The 20802-nt window shown below is 38.6% G+C and overlaps 2 protein-coding genes across 8 annotated transcripts in view; one reads left to right on the forward strand and one right to left on the reverse strand.

Annotated features, from left to right (window-relative positions):
• Positions 1 to 20776, reverse strand: LOC111934578 (dipeptidase 2-like). 6 transcript variants are annotated; one of them, XM_086847250.1, is made up of 12 exons: positions 20699 to 20776; positions 19689 to 19786; positions 9747 to 10030; positions 8820 to 8946; positions 8208 to 8337; positions 7754 to 7895; positions 7233 to 7302; positions 6556 to 6732; positions 5976 to 6063; positions 5317 to 5392; positions 3521 to 3656; positions 1 to 2251 (listed from the first exon to the last, which is right to left on the reverse strand). In XM_086847250.1, exons 3-12 carry the CDS (start codon positions 9878 to 9880, stop codon positions 2051 to 2053), a joined length of 1281 nt encoding a protein of 426 aa, XP_086703376.1. In that variant the 5' UTR covers positions 9881 to 10030; positions 19689 to 19786; positions 20699 to 20776; the 3' UTR covers positions 1 to 2050. The 6 variants fall into 6 exon arrangements, with proteins under 6 accessions (XP_086703376.1, XP_086703379.1, XP_086703375.1 ...); XM_086847253.1 differs by having other exon boundaries at positions 8208 to 8311; positions 20699 to 20719; XM_086847249.1 differs by lacking the exon at positions 20699 to 20776 and adding an exon at positions 20343 to 20407.
• The window catches only part of LOC111934576 (galanin receptor type 1-like), a 13890-nt gene continuing 13325 nt past the window's right edge, over positions 20238 to 20802 (forward strand). Inside the window, exon 1 of one of the 2 annotated variants that reach the window (XM_086847247.1) lies at positions 20238 to 20370. The gene's annotated coding sequence lies outside the window, so the exon portion shown is untranslated. The other variant, XM_023934748.2, reaches the window with a different exon arrangement.

Genomic DNA, 20802 nt, shown 5'->3' on the forward strand with positions numbered 1-20802 from the left:
CAATTTTACAATATTTTATTGAAATTTCATGTCTGTGTTTTGCCACAAGGTTACAAATTACTCATTGCACAAGCAGTCAACAAATAAGTAGAATACTTTACAGATAAGACAAGTCATATAAATGTATCTTAGGTATCTTTAAGAAGAGGAATATATATTTTTAGTCCATGGTGTAGTATGGGAAGGAAAAAAAGCAAAAATTAGCAGGCAGTAAAGTGACAATACACTATAAAGAAAGCTGGAAGGAATAAAGAAGTGTCTTACATTTTGTGTAATGAAACAAATATCAGAGTACTAGTTCTGAAAAAAGAGACCATGGATGGCAGTTTTCCAATGGCTTATGAACCTATCAGAAGAAGTACTGATGGGAATTAAATATTTGCCCTATTGAATTCATCAGTTTGCCAGTAAAACTTGTTCTGATGATAGTCAAGCAATATCAGGGAGGCCAGAATTACTGAATCAGTAATTCCCTTTTCTACATGCATATCCAGGATCAGTATTTATTGAGAAATTATTCTTTAAAAGTTGACTTTTTTGGTGTGCAACTATATTGTTCCACATGATTTGTAAAGAATTTGGTAATGTACAGGAGTATAATTAGAATATATTTATCAAGGAGACCATCTTATCAAAAGAATTAATGAAGCTTAATTTTGAAGCTATAAAAGAACAGGATCCTTCCAGAAACCCTGGAGTGCAGAAATGGATGGTAGAAACAGTCTCGAATTCCTCTAGAAAAAAAAAATAATGTTTTTCATCCTGTTCATGCTCAGCCTTCTCTTTCAGTTGTTGAATACTTTGTGTGTTTACAAATGCTTTCCTTAGATCAATTACAAGGCTTTTATTCTACATTAAGGCTAAATTCTGTAGATGTCATATCAGTAAATAAAAGTTGGCATCATAAAATCACAATTAACAGCAAGTATCATGGGAAAGCACTTACCAGCAAGCACTGGGAACTGACCATACAAAAGCAATGTGGTGCTGCTATCTTACAATTTCATAATGAATCTCAGTATATTTGACTAAAGTGTCAGTTTTGAACCTACAAAGAACAGGCCTATCTCAATTTATGCTCTTCTCTGCAACAGGAGTATCTAACCTCACACACCTTGTGTATTTCAAAATATATTCCAAAGGCCAAAACAGCAGATTTATAATAAAAAGATCTCTCCCTAATCTCATGTCTATGATTCCACTGGCCATGGTCTGATTTTAGCCAGCTAGAATAGAGATGAGATAATAAAATATGTTACTGATAAGGATAATTGTTTAAATGTCAAAAATATTTCCACAACCCTCTTACTAGCCAGAATCCCTGCTTTGCCCTGACTTGTTCTTGCTCCCATCATCGTGAAAATGCTGCAAACAGTTGTTCACAAATTATAGAAAATTATCTACAATATTGTCTGCACCTGAATGTGAGAGATCTACCTCCACCCTTCAGCATCTGTCCAGTTGCCCACTCTCCTGATCAGGGTTCAAAAATAAGAGTTTAGTACTGCAGGATGGGTCTCTAAAGCTAGTTGTAGTCATGCAGTTTAAACTGGAATAGGTTTGTCACTCATCCTGTCATCCTACAAAAAAAAATAACCCCAAGCAAACCAAAAAAAGCACTTATCCCCATATGGCAGGGGATGGCCTTCTCTGAGTAAGCCATCAACTATTGATGGAAGTTGTATGATTTAACAAGAAGTAATATTTGAAAACTTCTTGGCACAGATGTCTTAATCATAATCTCTAATTCCTGTGTGGAGTTGCTGGTTCTGGATTCCAGTATTTATTCCACAATATGGGTACCAAAACCATGCATCAAGTATTATAGAATTTGTTCTTTAAATGTGAATATCCTCCATTAACAATGTAGGTCCTGGTCTAGCCAAGATGATATTAAAATTCTAAATACTTTTGCTACATTATTTATAATTTACAAGATTTTTCAAGTATGCATATGAATTTATAGAAATTATTTTTTTAATTGATTATAGTTTTCCATTAAGAAATCACAGAAAGAGAAGTAGTTTCAGAGTACTCCACAAATCTCTCTCTAGGCTCCATAGATCCACGATACATAATGCAGCATTAAACATGACAGAAGTGTCAGACTAAGAGGTTGTGCCATAGAAGGAAATCCAAAGGACCTGGATGGCTGAAGCTGAGGCTTACGTAGGTCTAGGCGACAGGAATTTTGTACTTCTTCCAGAATTTCACTTTCACCTACATCCATGACTCCAAAAGTATTCCGCACCTACAAAAATTCAAAATGTTGTCCCTGAAAGCCAGACTGGCACAACAGCAAAAAGCTTTGTGCAGCTAGCAAATTCAATGCTGTTTCAAGTTACCCAGCTCAAAGTGTATTGCAAAATCACATCTGAATGTGAGGAAATCAACATCATTATTCTGCTGATTGCATTCCTATGAAACACTTCCCAGAATTCAGCACAAATACATTACAGGCAAGAGTCACAGGCCTGGCTGTTCTTTGTCTGACTCTCTCCACATATGGAGCAAACAAACTCATGAGCTTTCTTCCCTGAAGTGAGATCACACTCTCAAGACAAAGCTTCATAGTCTCTAATTTAGAAGGGAAAAACCATACTAAGTCACACAGATTGGTTAGATGTGATGAATTTGAGCCTCTCCATAATGTCAGTCTGCCACACAATGAAGTCAGCATTATGTAGATAATCTTATTATTGTACAAGAACAGTACAATTTTCCCTAATTTCTGTTCATCCAACATGCCCAAAAAAGACAAGTGGAAGAAGGGTCACTGTGAAATATCTGTGATCTATAGGGCTTTGTGTGTAATATCTACTTACTTATCCCTGTAAATAAAAGCAGTAGGAGGCAAGAACTCTGGAAGTTTCAGCAGGAGCATTTGTAAAAGTTACCATTGAGGAGGTCCATAGTCTTATCCAGTTTCCCTCCCTCCTCTCCTCCCTCAGCCTTCTGGATTTATTTCTACCATTTATACTTAAAGCTCATTGTGATCTAGTTGTTATGTTTATGGCTTGTTAGTGATCTGGCCATGGCAGAAGCCTTTTGAAAAGCAGCCCAATCCCATGACAAGAATTAAATTGATTTGCAGGAGTCAACATTCCTTCCTGCCCCAGCGAACACAGGCAGACTGTGATGCTGGTACATCCGCAGTTTCTCCAAACCATGAAGTGATTCCATTTAGAAATCACTGATGTGTGCTTATCAGATTACTGCAGAGAGAAAAACTTCCAAAGAGCTTTGTCTGCTCTCCCTCATTTTCCTTTATGCTGCTAACGCTCTCTTGCCATCTTGGTTTCTTTCCCAGCATTTGGATTTACTGAATTAGGTGCTTACATTCCCTCATATCTATCTCATTGAACAAAAAACCCTCCAAAACAAAACACATAAAACAAAACAAAACAAAACAAAACAAACAACAAAGAGAAAACCCACCCAAAAAATAAACAACAAGACACCAGCAGTTCCTCTTTCCCTCTTAGTAGAAATAAAGATTCAGTTTGGATTTTAATCTTACATTTTCTACTTCCCTGAAGACACGGAGAAAGTTCTCCCTTAAGACTCCTTTCAGTTCAGTTTCATTCCAGCCTCTTCTAAGAAGTTCCTCTATTAAAGAAGGGTATTTAGAGACATCTTCCAATCCCTCAGGAAAGCTGTTGGCAAGATTCACACAAGAACACTCAACACATATCACTGACAAATTGGAGAAAAGGGTTTTTAACTAGTCTTTCGCACATATTGACTTCTGAAGTGAGCTCACTTTGGACTCAGTTCTTCCTCTGAGAATTCAGCTGACAAAAAGAAACAGTTCTAGGACACAACAAAAGGCTTTTTCCTCACATAGGACCCAATAAACAGAACACAACTGGAATGAAGATGCACTTTTATAGAGGAAAAACAACAGCATGGGAGGATATTAGAACAAAAGGGGAAAAATAACCAGAAATTCATGTATATGTTAATCCACGCTTTTCATCTGGCCTTTAGAGTAAGGAAACAGCTGCATCACAAATGAAGTGGGGCAATCCACTGTAACTGAGAACAAAAGGAAACCTACAAGCACATGATCTCTGGAGTTGCAGGCAATTTTGTGAACTCTGTTGCTTACAAAGTATTTTTTCCAAAAAAAAAAATAAACCAATTAGAATTATAACATTGCTTTGAATTAAGCCAATTGTTTAGGCAGTGGAAAGAAACATATTCAGAGCCCTCTACTAAAGAAAGTACAAAAAGCAAAACTGATCTATGCCTTGTGCTAATTCTTGTCAGAATAAAAAGAATTTAGAAATAAAATGCTGCAAAACCTGCATTAAACAGCTGTTTTAAATTGTATTTCCATAAGACTTTGACATTGTTTTGAGATAACTAGTATTTTTGTTATTTTCCTTTTCCATAAAGGTATGATGATAAGCATATCTCAATAAATCTATGGCATTACTAGCAGGAATTAGGACCTCAACAACTCCACCACCAACTTAACTGATAGTCTCTGATAAAATCCATGTGATAAAATGTGTCTTTTTGTTGCAAACTGTTTTTATTTTGGGATTTATAGTTTCAGAGATATGATATCATGGCAGCTGATACTTGTGGGCTTGTGTTTGTACTACAGATGGGAGCCTGGCTCTGACTTTCATTCCGAAGCAGGCCTGACTCCAGGAGGAAAAGAAAAAAGAAAAAGGAGATAATCATTTAACAGAAAGATAAAAAGAAGAAAATAAAAAAAATAAAAAGAAAGAAAAAGTTGAGCGTTACAGCAGCAAATGCCACCCAATCTGCATTTATTTCCTGTGCTGTAACTGCTGTGGTCCAAGAGTGAGGAGAGGTTTTGTGGTGGGCTGCTTACCAGGGTCTGCTTGCCTCAAACACTTCCCAAGCCCCAAAAGCAGGAGTGGTTTCATAGCACCCAAACTCTTTGGGCTTTCCCCAGGGATAGTGGAGGAAAGAGCTTTGTGGCATCTCTCTAGACTGAACCATTTACTATATAAAAGTTGGGGCAGTTTTTCTGTCATTCATCTGTGGCTTTTTGAGCAAAACAATCTCCATCACTGGTTTTATATACACAAACCACCACTTAGAACACACAGCTTCAGAGTTCACCGGGCATGAGAATCCATTTCTACATTTATAACACTGCTTCATGCAGTTCTAAAAATGGATCATTGTGCCCCTCTTTCATAAAACTTGGTTTAGTGCTCATTACAAGGTAGTCTGATAACAGTGTTTTAGTCTGCCTTCTTTTTTCCCCTTTAAATGAATCAAAACCCACATAATTTAAGAAGCAGATGTCAATGTATGTACAACTTTACTAACCGTTCTACTCCATCATAGTCACCACCAATTCCTATCGATTCTGAGCCTGCAATTTCCTTTATATGGTCAAAATGATCTGAAAGAAAATATCAAGAAAACAGCATCTAAGCATCTAGCTAAAATGAAATATTACAGTTCACACATATTGGCTCTAGGTAACAGCTCTCCCTAATTGTGAGATCTTGATCAAATACTTTCTAAAAAAGTCAAAAGACACCCCATCAGGCAGCAACCTTCAAAATGACAGCTACACTGATGAAATGAAAATAAGGAAAGAGACATGATCATCACAGCACATTCATTCCTAACAAGTAGCCCAATTATACCAATAGAATTTTTATTATCCATTACATACCTATGTTTCCCAATCTTAATTACATAGGCTTAAGGTATTTTCCAGAAAGTAACAACTACTTTGGGATTAATGGTTGTTGGCTGTTTGTGAGCGTCGTGCCCTCCAGCCACACACACATCCTGTACCTCTTGCTATTGTTTAATGAGTGTTAAAGCAAAAAGTAACTAGACTGGGCTAAGGTGTGGATGGAATAAACAAGCAGTGTAATTCACATGACCTTGAAAATGATGCATGCACCAAAATATTCATAGAATTTATATAAAATCATAGAACCCACAAAAACGACAGTGTATTAACATCAAACCTGCAAGGGTAGAAATATTAACAACTTTTCTGCCACAGGCCAGTACATCTGCATTGAAAGTCACCATGATAATTCCTTTGTTCTTTTTCTGAAAGATATGAAGAGACAGGTGATGAGTGAACACTCATGCCCTGCAACTTCATGGGCATCTTATATAGAATCTTCTACACCCATCCATCAGTTAGAACAGCAATACTAAGTCAAAGTTTAGATGGCAACACAAGGCTTTGCCTCCCAGTCCTTTCCCCTGTGTTCATTTTACTTGCATGCAGACTGAATCAACAGAAGTGCAGTGACTACATCAAACAACTCAACCAGAATTTCAAAGTATTTCCAAACACCTCATTTTTGTAGTCAAAGGCTAAACACAACCCAAAGAAAATGTCTCAGAAGCAATTGTAAGCTGACGCTCAAGGGTCTGCTTCTAAATCAAGTTCAGGGATGAGGAGATGGAAAGTAAACATCATTATTTGAATGCACCCATGCAAACATTGTCATTAAAACAAAAAACAAAACCCCCAAGAAGAAAAACCAACAAATTCCTTCCTCCAAAGACAAACCCAAGAACCATATCACTCACCAGTTGATGTAGGATATCATCAGGAACATTTCTTGAGTGATTACAAACAGAAAACGCTGACGAGTGGCTGAAAATTACTGGTGCTTTTGAGATATTGAGTGCAGCTTTTACTGTGGAGTATGAGGTATGAGATAAATCTATCAGCATACCCAGGCGATTCATCTCCTTTACCACTTCCTAAAACAGATGTACAGACAACAGTGTCAGTATTAAGTTTCCTGAAAGGAAGCTGTTTAGCTGGTATATGTAAACAGATAGATTAATTCTGCAGCTGTCAGCTAGTCATAAACATGCTGTGTCTGTGTTGGTTTCTATGTACCTATTAATTCATTAGTGATTTATCCACTCAAAATTAACCAGCATGCCACCACATGCTCAAAACTTAGAAAACTTAGTCAACCTGAAATAAGTCATTGGAAGTGTTATTCACATCTTACTGCTTGCACATATGAATTCATATCTAATCTGTATTAAAACAATTGTAACTAAGTCTAACACTTCTTTTACCCTAAGAAACATCACAGGGAATTTGGTTTGGCTAAATCCTGATCACCTCCTAACTATCAAGAACTTCCCATAATTAAATTTTAATGACAATTTGCTTTTGAGAAGATGAGACCAGAAGTTGTTAGTTGCACAACAGATTGCACAGCTTAGCATTTGAAAGAGATCCTTACTTGGCCAAATGCAGTCAGACCAATAACACCAGGATAAAAGTTGTGTATTCCTTTTGATGATGATTCAGACCTTAAAAAGGGGAGTGAGGGAGAAGAAACATCATATTATTCTGGAGAATACAGTATCAGCAGCTGAAAACTCTTACACTACACACAAGAAAAAATATTACAATGTCACATAGCCAAATGTGGGGATAATGATACCTACATAACAAGTATCTTGTTCAGGCAGTGCTTTTTATGTTCATAACTGCTTTCAGGTTCACTAATGTTGATGTTTGTGAAGGAATTTAAGACAAGCATATTGTCAAGTGTCCAAATTTTGATCATAACAAGCATTAAATAATGGATGTAGTCTCCCACTGTACACATGGAAAACTATTTACCCCCAAAACCTATCACCTTGACTTGGTTAAAAGCCTTCCACAGGATAAGTTTGTGTCTGAATCTACAGTTCTGCCATCATGTAGCTGCCACTCTTTGGCATTAGACGGACACACAAAAACACACACAACAATTACCAAGGAGTGTTGCAGGAGTGTGTTAAAGTCATGTAACGAACACCCAAGTCATAGTACATCCTCAGTGTTGCCAAGCTGCTGTCAATGGAGTGGCCACCTTCTATTCCAATCAAACATGCAATCCTTCTACTGTCAGAGATACCTGGGAAACACAAAGGGAGATAATTCCAAAGTAATTCCATGTGTCATAAGAAGCCAGCACTACCGAGCAGCAACTGTTTGTGTAAATTGCAAGCAATAACAAAGACATTTTTGTAGAATTGGAGCTTACAGAGTACATGTTTATATGGCACACTTTCTCATGACTGCAGTGGACCAGGGCTGTGCACAGTGAGTGGCTGTGGTTCAGAGGAAATGTTGAAGTTACTCTTTAAAGCATAACTTATCTTCTTGCTCTCTCTGTACACACCTCCTGCAATCACGTTTTAAAAAATTCTTTTACAAGGAGCTTCACCTTGGGAAGTCATCACAAGTTCCAGTTCTTCATAGCTGTTACACATCCTCTTGACAACATCGATTTGCTCTAAGGTCAGGCGCACAGCATCCTTGTTCTGAGCGCTGCAAAGAACATACACTGACCAAAACTGAAAGAGACATTGACAAGTAAACCAGATAACTTGTGTTTTGACTTGGAAACTTCTGTTTGCTCATAGTTCAGGAGCACAGACCAAAATAACTTCCTGCAATTTACAAGGGAGTTGCCACTACAGCTTTTCCCCCAAAGAAAGAGTTATGATGCAAGGCAAGAGCACCCACTCCAGACACGATTAAAGTCTCCTGATACACTCAGCTACTCCACAGAACATGCAGGAAAGCAAATATAAGCTTATTTTAATTTATGCTGTTTAGACTAGTTGAATTATAACCCCCAAACTTTTGAAACTAAATTGTCATGAAATTGTGGCTGTGACTGTATCTGGCCATAGTGTCTCTGGCTTTTCAGTTCTATTATTATTTTTCTTTTTCAACATAAAGAACCAAAATCAGGGCTAGGAGTACTTTTGTGGCTAGGAAGGAAGCAAATGCAGAAACATGGTCTGAGCCTCACGACCACAGCGATACATACCTGAGCTCCCACATAACCAGCCTGAAGTTTCACAAGGTTTGTGTGGGTCACATTGAGTTCTCTCAAGTTGACTTTACTGAGTCTATTTTGGTAAAGTATTCTCAGCTGCAGTACAAAGTCATTGTGGCTAGAATGGAAAATAAATAAGGCTTGTGATAGAAATAAGTTGTTCCCTTTCTAACCCAAGTGTAATTTCTTCCACTGTTTGTAGTCATAGACTATTCATTGCCAATAATCCTTGCAGCAACAGATGCCTAAAAGTCTCTCTTCTTTTCTGCCTCTTCTTCTTCTCACCCCATCCCACCAGTGAGCAGGTTAGGGGTGTACAGCAAGCTGGGAGTGGACACAGCTGAGCCAGCTGACTCCAGCTGGCCAGAGGGGTATTCCAGACCATACAGGTCATGCTCAGCATATAAAGCTGGGGAAAAGAAGGAAGGCAGGAGACATTCAGAATCACAATGTTTATCTTTCTAAGAAAATGTTATGTGTGATGGTGCCCTGCTTCCTGGGGATGGCTGAACACCTTAGTCATGGGAAGTAGTGAATTAATTCCTTGTTTTGCTTTGTTTGTGCATGTCTTTTGCTTTCCTTATTAAGCTGTCTTTGTCTCATGAGTTTTCTCACTTTTCTGTTTCTCTCCCTTATCCCACCAGAGGGACAAGTGAGCAAGGGCTGTGTGGGGCTCAGTTGCCAGCTGGGGTTAAACCATGAGACCTGGCCAGAAAATCACAACGGTGTTTAGAATAACACAGTCCTACATTTAGTACCCTCTGAACCAAAATTCCTTCCCAATATATCACTGTAACAGTAGCTCAGTGCTATGTGCTCATAACAGCCCATGTCTCTGCTGATCTACACACACTTCAGCATTTCCTTCTCACTTGTTAGGACTCATAAAGAGGGTTTAGTTGAACATATTTTATATACCCATCGATCAAACGTGCATCTTGCATCAGCTCAATAGCTCTTTCTCTCATTGATCTCTCACAGCTGAATGGTACAATATTGGAAAAGAGCATCAGCAGCCACAACAACTTTGCCATATTTCTCTTCATTTCCATTTTCCAGGGGAAAAAGTGCTAGAGGACAGGGATACCACAATTGTTCACTGATGACAATGAAACAGCAAAATTTCCAGTCTGCAGAGGCTGTAGGCTTAACAATGCAGGCAGAGTTGAATGCCCTTCCTTCTGATAAGGCTGGTTTGAATTCTGGAGGAGGAAAGGAAGAAACAAAGAAATAATGGTAAACAGAAGGGAAGGTAGCATTGGAAACTCTGAAACAGCTACACTCTCCCAAAGATTTCAGGGTCTCTGGCTGTGGTGTACTTGTACATATAACCTCTCCTTAAACTCTGCTGCTGCCACCAGCTCAGTGCTGAAGAGAAATAACCAGCTGCTCAGTCAGAGCTGGCAGGCTGAGCCTGCTACAACCTGGACTCAAACCTCCCAAAAACAGCTTCCAAAGCAGCAGCAGAAGATAGTTTTTTTTCATTATGTTAACTTGCTTGTTCTCTTTCCGTGGGAAATTTCACACTGAAATGAGCACTGAAACAGTTTTCTGAGAAAGTTGAGAAGTGAACTGTCTTCTGTAAACACACGGAACATCAAATGGGATGAAAGGAACAATGATTGCTAGAAACACGACCATCCTCAAAATGCCTCCTCTGATAGCAGTACAGCCTTAGAATATAATTTTTAGTTCCACAAATATGCATCAGAAATATACATGCATTGTGGGACCTAAAAACTTTAGTGGCACAGCACTTCTAAAAAACCATAAAGATTAGAGAGCAATCAGAAGTTGTTTCTTTTCTGCTCTGTGGCAACCACAGAGATTTCCCTTAAATGTCAAAGCACAGATACAGAATTACCCTTTTACCACAAATGCAGACTTCATTACCACAGGGAAAAAAAAATCTTTGTATCTCTAATCTAGAAAATGTTAAATTTGTTTGTGACAGCTCAGCATGCAAAATGTTAAAAAGAAAAGGTCAAAAAACTGCCCAAGCAGAAGAATTCTGACAAGTTAGTACCACAGAGGCAAATTAGTTTCTGTAGGCATGTTTTGGTTGCAAAATCCTCAAGCCAATATACAGGACAGATCTGTAGCCTGAATCTCTACAACTCTCCCATATCCTGACAAAAGGACTTTAAAGGAAAAACTAAGATTTTAAAGCTTATTATCTGCTCTGGCCTCATATATATATATAAGTTCATATAATGTGTTAGTTCAAACTGCTTAATGAAAAAGTAGCAAACCTTGTTCACATAATAAAACTGTTCTGAGGCTATAAAAACTGATACACACTGTAGATTTTAGTCCTAATAATTACAATTTTTTCATGAATTTAACAACAATTTTCAGGAAGATTTTTCAGCAGGAACTATGTGTTCTTCCAGTGGTTTGAATGCTAAAATAAATTCTTTTTATCTACACAGTACCAAATCTTCTTTCTGTGCATGTGTACAAAAATGCAGTTCTTTGTAGCTACAAAAATTTTCTATAGATTTTCTATATCAAAATATCTTCTCAGTTTAATGCAAAATATTCTTTATACCTTGACAATATAAAGTATATTTGCCTTTGAAACTGTTTAGGTACAAAAGAAGACTCATAATTAAATCATCATTCAGAGATCAGTACTTAAAAATTGAAGGAACATTGCAAGCACTATACAAAATTAAGAACATGGCATATTAGCATCCCTATTTAAACAACATTTAAAATACAAAATCCACATAGCTTTTTCCCATGCTGACTAAGCAGAGTTGAGAAGTGGAAGCTGCAATAAGATTTATGTCTTTTCTTTTGTTTATCTAGAGGCTCCTTGGAGCAGTTACCTTCTTCAGTTAATACAGCCGAGTCGAAATCCACATGCCGCTGTGTTGGATACAACAGCTAAAGCTTGGCACTGGATCTGCCTGGCATCACAGCAGCAACCAAGAAACCTCCTCTGTTTCTTTAGCTGCTGTCACAGGCTGCACACACAACAGGCATTTGGAAATTGCCACTTTCTGAGAAGCAAGGTCTGTGTGTGAGCTTTCAGCTCAGCTACACCCACATGGGAGCCCCACAAGGCTTTTGCTATGCCTTGTTATAAAGCCAGCATTTCCTCCCTCTCGTGGCAGCCTGGCTGTGCAGCCCACAATGCCTCTGACCACTAGCAGAATTATGTGTTAAAATCACTGTTTGTATTGTTCAGAAATAGGTACCTCTCACCACAGAATAATTTAGGTGGGAAGAGGTTTTTGGTGGGATGTCATGTAATCCAGCCACCTGCTCCCAGATAAGGCAACTCCAAAGTTAGATCAGGTTGCTCAGGACTTCACTCAGAGGAAGTTTTGGTATCTTCAATGAAAAAGCTCATAAAACCTTTCCAGGCCCCTTTTCCAGTGCTTGCTTATTCACATTGACTACACTTAAGCCGGTAAATATCTGCCTCTTGTTACTGTACCTCCTGTATTTTATGCAGGATTTACAGTGCCATTGTATTTTATTTGTAGAGGTCAAAATAGTCACAAGCTACTGGTGACCTTTCCAAAAACGATTATGCCTCTGAACTTACAGTGGATTTTCACCCGCTTTCAAACATGAAAGTTTGGAAATAAAGAAATATATGCAAAACCCTGATGCTAGAGTTTACAAGAAGTGAGGTTTGCATATCGTAATTTTTATTTCACTTCATGTTTTTTACTGGAAACCAAAAGGGAATCCTGCTTTTGTTTATGATTCTATTGTGGAGAAATGACCAAGTCTCATGATCAAATCTCCCATAGACCTGTTGTGCAAGTCGTGTCTGAAGCACCCATTCATCATCAATCCCTTAGTCCCCACTAACTGGAAAACTTAAACTGAAACCCCCACAATCCCTGGGAATTCTGCTGCATATTTAGTGAACTTCACTTATAAGCATTTACTATCCACTTCTCTGGACTAGAGAACCCTAAACAATACAAATGAAATAATAAGAATAATGACAAATATTTTCTCTTTCTATTCTGAAGTTTGTTCCAGGCCGGAGACATTATTATGCCTATGACAGGAAACTATATTTCATATTGAAATTAAAGCAACAATTATCAGGTTCAGATTCCTTTTCCATTTGAGGTCTAGTTCTAGCCCATATTTCATTGTTAATTTTAAAGTTTTCAGATTCTGATCTCTATCTTCCAGAGTAATTAAATATCACATACATTGCAATTTATTTTTCCCATTTTCTGAATTTTCTCTCCTTACAAAATCAAGTTAAATCTCTGATCTGATTTCTATCTAAAACTCTGTTTCCACATGCTTGCAGAAAAACTAAGCTCACCAATTCCTTCTTCAACAACAGTTTTTACTGAGCCACTAAGCATCTTCCTGAGCTTTTAACAGCTCACCTCTTTGCAGATTCAGAACATAACTGATTTTTAAAGCTGCTAAATGCCAAAAGCTTCCTTTGGCTCATAGTGAGGTTTCTTCTATAATTTTATTCCAATAGCCCTGGATTAGTGTTAGCAGCTGTCTGTGTATTATAATTCTTACAATGTAGCATTTGTGATGTACATCCTTCCTGCAGAGTTCATCTGGCAGGACTGGTCTCTTAATAAATATCCCAAGAGCTATCTTTATTGTCCAGAGTGTTGTTACACAGCTGTCTCTCCCTGATAATAGCTATCCTCATGTTTATATCATGTTATATTCACCTCACATATCTTTTGGGGCAAGCTGAGAAGCTATAAAATAACTGCAGCACTCACACTCAAATCAGCTGCTATCTGGAGGCAGAGGGATAGCATTATGTGTTGGAACTACTTTTCCCACTAGGAAGGCTTGTTCCAGCCCAGAGCATCTTCATTAATTTCAGTTCTTACACATCAAAACCACTGATAATTTTTACTGTCAGCATAGACTGAACTGTAGATGACTGCAGCTGGGAAAGCAGGACTTTGTACATGCAGATTCCTATTGCAGCAGTCATTTTTAACTGCAATTTTTTTTTCTGTAAAATTCTTCTCTTCTAGCACTGCAGCATTTGGGATGGATATAGTTTTGTGTATGAATCAGCTTTAAAACCCCATTGCAATTCCTTAGGGACAAGCCACATTAACAGTATTGTAGGTCCTGCTTATGAAGTGTTCAAACTTGCTGTCTTTGTGTGAAGATTACAAACTCTAGGGCAGTCAGTTTGGCATTTCTTGAGTGCAGGTATCAGTGTTTTAATTAGAAACTGTTACAACATGTTAGGAAGAAGAAATCCTGTGTGCCAAGATTTCAGTTTGCATAAAAACGGCAATACAGGCAGACTTAACTATTGCAAATTGAGTTCCATCTGTTTCTTCTAATCATTTTCTAAGCATTTGTTTCAGGTCCTAAAATGAAGTGAGTTCCCACTTGGAGGGGGTGGTGATGGGAGGTCCTTTAGTAATTTTAATTTGTTTAAATCAGCATGGCTGCAACATATTTCTCATAACATATGAGACCTTATGAGAAATATTAACCTTGGGAGATCAAAGAGGTTAAAAACCAAGTCAGTAAAAAACTTCTTTTTGCCATGTTGTTCTGCTTTGGGGCTGCCTGAAGCTGCCCCAGTTTCATGACTTATTTGACCAGCATCCTGAAGGCAGTTCAGAGGATGTCATATACTCTCAGGACATGAACATACAAAACCACATCAATTGGCACCAAACACGAAAGAAACAGGAAGTACCAAGATAAATTTTCACAGAGAAAATATTTCATGAAGTACATCAAGATATCACCAAAGCTGCTTAGAAGGAATCAAGAGCTGAACATTGCCTGTAGCTGAAAGCAAATAGTCCAAATCAAATGCAGATACCTTTCAGGATGAACACAAATTAGTACTATTCTGACACCCATCAACGTGTCTTGTCAACAAGTTTTCTCTAAAAATACCAAAGTTGCTGTGGATTCTCCTGGTTCAATACTCCGACAGAATTAATTTCTGTACTTTCTTGGAAAGAAAGATGGGGAAAGGAGCAGTGGGAAAAAAAAATAGCTGCAATAAGCTTATCTAGAAAATTATGGTTTTTTTAAAATAGCATTAATGTTTACAACTGATAATGCCCAAACAGCAAAGCAAACCAAGAAAGGCCTCTGTTTGTTTAGCTATGCATTTGTTCTACAAAGGTATCAGGCGTCCGGTTTAACTCTTTTGATTCAAGTAAGGTGAAAGTTCTTGCCACAAGGTGGCAGGAGCTTCCCCATTAAAATAATATGTAGTCTGATGAAGATTTCTAATTGGCAGGTCTGGAGATGACTTCTGAGAACCAGGATGCCAACTAGCTTCCTTCCGACAGGTGGGCTCTTTTATTTGGAGGTTGTTGCCCTACCCAAGGAAACAAGAAGAAAAATCTTTTTTGAAAGGCAGCTGAAGAGGTCACAAAAGCCTCAAGGACAACAGAAATTGTTGCCTACTCAGTTTGAGAATTTTATCTGACATGGCTTCCAGAAACATTTAAAAAAAGAAAAGAAAAAAAAATACTTTCCTGTTTAAAAGCAGACTTTTCAGAGCTCTATTTCTGCCACTTCCCACTCCAATTTTTCAGGAAGAGCAAACCCATTCATATCTATTTAAAGCAGCTGCTGCCCTGGTGGCATTAGGCACCCACAGCCAGGCAGGGCAGCAAGCTCCACTGAATCATGCCACGTTTCCTGTTTAGCACAGGTTTCTGAGAAGAGCCAATCATTTTGGTATCATGAGAAAATCCAATTTAGAACAAGTCTACTTAGCTTCATTTTTGCCACCTAATAATGGGTCTATTTTTTTTTCCTCATGTTTACAAGATATTACTTTGAGTTTTGGAGGGATACCTGAAAATTTTATCTTGCCTGATTTGCAGATGGTATCCAGGTAATCCTTGAGCAAGGCCTGATTTCTTATTCATTCCTATACTTATGAGTAGAAGCTCTCAACCACCTTTAACTGCAAGCTTGTCAGCACATGCCAGGATATTAGAAGAGTGTAGCCTCTTATACCAGCTTTCTAAATAATCGGTTGTGTGCCAGTCTCTTCATTAGGAATGCTGAATGGCTTAAGCAATGACTTCTCTTTGCTGCATATCTGCAAACAGCTGTGCTGGGCACACATACAGGCAGTGTTTATTTTCGTACCTCAGAAGCATTATGAAGCTAAATGGAACATGGAAATAAATTGACTGGTTGTGTCTCTTCTTCAGACCACATTGATCAAACTGGAAACCAAGTTGCTCATTCAGTCTGTCAGAGACTTTCAGAAAAATCTAGAATTTGCTGCAATTGTTTTAATTTAGCTGCCTCAGAATATGACATGAAGCACAATCAGATGCTCTTAAACATTCAGACAGGGCTGTGTGCAAATAAAAGATCCTCATAATATAAATTATTATTATTATTATTATTGTTATTGTTATTGTTATTGTTATTATTATTTTAACATAAGCGTTAAAAAACTTCCAAATACTTTTGTCTTGGGATGTTTTTGTTAGACCAGAAAATTTATCAAGCTAGGATCTATTATTTCTGAGGTGTTTTTCACAACATATTGTGATGCATAAGAAGAGGTTTCTTTAATTGAGGAATTTGGCAGTAATTTCAGTGAGGCAGTGGATAGAAATTTGCCATGGTTCTATTGGAAAGAGAGCTCCCTTGCAGCAATGAGAGCAAATCACCATGGAAACTTTTTGCTAAGATGGTATTAAAGCGCAGCATGTACACTTATATCTCTCCTTTTGTAATAGGCAGCATTTTGTGATACAGTCTGGAGTGACTGAGTAAAAGGGTTATTTGAACAGCAAGATATCAGGACTTTCTCAGAACTGTTGCAGGATTTTATTATGCTGCAGAGTTAGCCAGTTGACAGCACATCTTGTTACACATAGAAAAGTGTTAAGAGACGAGTGGACAAGTGATCTTACCCAAACAGTTTGGCAAAGTCAAGCTGATACACACATAGGAAAAACAGATTTGTGATCTGGCCTTAAATTAGTTTATCACGATGAGAAGCTAACTAAAGGTTCTTGTGTTGTCAGAGAATGATCTGGTTTTCAAATCAAGACGGACCAAGCTCACACACTCCACTGGAGTTGTAGTATCTCCTTACCTTCCTTCACATAAACACTAGGTCTGGTACTGAACAGGGGAGCAGCACCTCTCCAGGGTGACATTGTGCTTCTGGTTTTCACACCACAGAGTCTCAGACTCTGCACTGGGATCTGATTGTCCTTTGTATAAAGGCACATATGTATTTACAAATATATCACACTGGGACTCAGATAAAGACATCTTGTTCTGTGTTAAGGCCAAACTGTGAAAGATCACTCACATCACTTTGTTTCCTCTGACTACATAGAAGAGCTGTGCACAAAACCACAGGAGTACACAGGAAGAGATACATTGTCTTGAATCTGTTGACATAAGCCAGAATACCTTCCTTATTCCCTGCAGAATACTATACAAGTATCAACAAGCATCCTGTTTTGAGACTTATTATGGTTTTGACATATTATTGTGCTGGTTTTATATGTATCTGCCAACATTGTATAACAAACAGTCTTCTCTTTTTGTAACTTTATTCCAACATAATTTCTCTCAGAACCAAAATTATGATTTTTTTTACTCATTTGGCTAGTCATAAATTAATAAAAAACTTTGTTAAACAATCTTACCTGCCTTATCAAAAATTATACTGCAGAAGAAAGTTTGGAAACAGTGTGGATATAATGCTTTTGACTGTTTAAATGAAGTTGTTCTATTTTTATTACAAATTCTAGGTAAGGCCAAAGGAATTTGTAGGGTATTTCTAACCAGCTACCTGTCCAGTAAGGATGACACAGAAAAGCCATGTGAGGACTTAATAATGGCAAGAGTGAAATACAAAAATTCAATTCTGATCCTTCACTGAAGACTCAAAGGTCATAGCTCAAAAAAGGTGAAAGGATTTGCTTATTCTGGGAGTTCTGTACTTGCTGCAGCACTTCATCATAGCTCCTCCATGAGCACTACCACCCCATCCAGCTCAGCTTGGGGCCCGGTGGACAAATAACTCCTAGGGGCATGAAGGTTTCAGCTCCTTCAGGAGCTATCTAGATGCAACTCAGGAAAGGGACTACATGGAGTTGGAAAGGAATTCAATCTGGGCTGTCATTTTTGGGGACAAATGTGCAGAGCAGTCAACAGGACCTCCTGCCTCTCTTGAGATCATACTTCAAGAGGAATGGCCACTGCACCTTCTCTTTCCATTTGGGATCATAACTGGAAAGGGTTGGTGTGATCCTAGTGCAGATTTCTGACCTGCCACTGCTTGTTTCCCAGTTGCATCTAGGTAGCTCATTAGTCAGCCTAAAGGGCTTTTCTGCCTGAATCAGCCTTTCAAAAAGCACCAAGAGCTGCTGAACCTAAAGCCACAAACAGGCTTTTGATCTGGATGTTTGTTTTTCTTTAAATGGATCTGAATCTGAGATGTAACCCACATTCTCTAGACACACCGAAAAGTGTGACAGTAAGGTTCTTGCTGGTTGTTATGCTTCAGTGCCCTCTTTCCACTCCAAAGTCAAGAGGCTTAGAGAGCTAATGCACAGGTATCAAAAGCTGAACCATGACTGTCAAAACAGTAGGAGCGGTTTACAACATACCTGATATTCAGTGCAATTAGGAACTGAAGCACCCATTAGCAATCAGAAAATGGACAAATTAGTTTGTACCTACACAAGCTAAAAATGTTACCATTTGAATACTACTTTTTTATGTTTTGGGGGTTTTTTTCCCCCACCTTTATTCTTAGGGTTGATATTCTCCCACTCTTCTCCTTGCTCTGGGATTGCAGGTTTGTTCATAGAGGTCCAGTACTATCCTCTCTCAACAAGACACATCTGATGCCTGTTTAGTCAGGGGTAAAAATCTAATGTTTTTAGCCCAAATCAACTCAGAGAAAAGCAACAGCATCTGGCTTCCAGTTCATTCTTGATGTTGATCATCAGTGATGGCTATAAAACTTCTACATTTTTTTTCCTCTCATGAAGATTATTCAGTGTCCTTTTGCTACATCCTCCCACTCATGTTTAAATATTTGTTGTCTTCATCTAAGAAGCAACAGTTTCTAAAGAACAGCAGAATTTTTACAGCTGAAATATTTCATGCAGCTCAATCCACAGGGCATTAATTGTTTCTGGTTTCCAGATGAAACACTATGAATTTTAAAGTACCACACATAATGTGAGTGTTCCCAGCAAATCAGACATTACAGGTTCACTTGCTATCTGTGCTCCTGTACTTAAGTGACTTGACCTTCTCCTGCTTGTTGGACTAATGAACAGGTCTTATGGCAACTACTTTGTCTTGGCACAGTCAGTTCCCTTCTGATTGTATTTGGATTGGGAATTCTCAGGGACAGGAGATTTCTCACTGTCAAAACCACATGATTTAAAGCAGTTGAGAAGTGGCAAAATGAAAGAAACAGGAGAAGGAATCTTTATCTTTGTGAAACTTTTGACTGCCATGGTAAACATACTTTTAGGGTAAGTTTTCAGCAAAGCATGTAAATTAACACTGGAAAGTACTTCCTTGTGAGTAAGGCCAGCCAGGAATATGTCCACACCAGCCAAGCTCCATTTGAAATCAGATTTGCAGCATCTCAGTTTCCTAATGAAAACAAGATGAGTTCCTTCTCATGGTTTTCTGTATGTCTAATTCAGCAAGTGAATATTCCAGAATATTCACCTTTCTTGCCCCTGCCCCTGTCATAACACCTTCACAGAACTGGAATGTTCCTTTTGTAAGAATGTAGGTAATTGTTAAATTTTATTAATTTTTTTTTACAAATCTAAACAATCCTATGATCTGTCTCCTCGCTGCCAAAACTGTGCTATTCCCTGCCCATGTTCTGCTTACCATGCCATGAGATTTTTCAGATCTGCAAAGCTGTATTTGTTCTGCAGGTGACATATACGAGCAATTCTTAAATTCCTGAATGCATTGTCTCAAATCCCCTGCAGTAGAAACCACACATATTGCAGTTTTATTACTTTGCCCAAACCCACTAAAAGACTAAAATGCATGTTCCCATTTGCTGTGAGTGTTACTGATTCTTTTTAAATAATTCTTTCTGGTATGAATGTCCACTAAAGAAAAGAGGAAAAAACAAAACCACAAAAAGCCCAAATATCGAAAATATAAAGACAGCCATTGAAATCACTTTCAATAGCCTGCTCTAAAATGTTACATGTAGTTATATGAATATTACAAGAAGTAACCTTACAGCGGTCACATGCTATCACAAAAGGAAAACAGGTTTAAGTTTTATGATTTAAGGGTGGGGCGGGTGTGCATACGGACGAGAGGAAAGTGCAGGCCTGACTCAAGGGCTGAGGGGAGGGAAGGCTGAGGGAGGCCCAGCAGCTGCCTGAGGGCAGTGAAGGAGATAAAATGTCACTAGATGGCACTCGGGCTGCAGCACAGCGCTGTCCCCGCAGAGATCCCAGCAAACACACAAAACATTCGGGAACTGGAAGATTTAAAGGTGTCGGAGGTCCTGTGCCACAGCACCTGAGGCGGCCAGGCCATGGGGCTGCAGGTGACGCCGGGTCCCGGCACGGTGACCTGCTCATGACAAGGGGAGATCGTTTTTTCCATTGTAGCTTAGACATCTTTCCCTCCCTGGCCTCACCCTGTAACTACCCCGAAGCTGTGAGGGAAATAAGGGATTGAGCTCCAGATCAGTGTTAAGCAAGGATATAATCAGAGCAGGCTACAGAAGGCAGCACTGCCACCTCTCAACAAGGGCTTGGGAAAAAATCACAAGACAGGGCAGCCCTCAGCTCCTGAACTTTGTTTCTAAAATTAAGGGGCTTCCCCCAGCCAAACCCTCCCATCCACAAGAGCCAGTGGTGCCCCACTCTGACCCAGTGCCTGGAGTTGTAACCACTGAAAATAGAGGTGGGTATTCCTCTTTGCAGGCAGCTGTGCTGCATCCAAAAATCACCGTGTGCAGGTACTGTTAATGTTC

This window comes from Cyanistes caeruleus, chromosome 12 (genome assembly GCF_971803275.1).
Source record: "Cyanistes caeruleus chromosome 12, bCyaCae1.hap1.1, whole genome shotgun sequence".
NCBI classification, from domain to species: Eukaryota; Metazoa; Chordata; class Aves; order Passeriformes; family Paridae; genus Cyanistes; species Cyanistes caeruleus.

Bases quoted from the DNA above. Each gene is read 5' to 3' on its own strand.
- LOC111934578 (XM_086847250.1), bottom strand. From the start codon at position 9,880: ATGGAAATGAAGAGAAATATGGCAAAGTTGTTGTGGCTGCTGATGCTC. The intron at 7,303-7,753 runs GTAATTGTTGTG...CCCCTTTTTAAG, and splicing joins CACTCCTGCAACACTCCTTG to GTCTGAATCATCATCAAAAG. The intron at 2,252-3,520 runs GTAAGATTAAAA...GAATTTTTGTAG, and splicing joins TCTTCAGGGAAGTAGAAAAT to GTGCGGAATACTTTTGGAGT.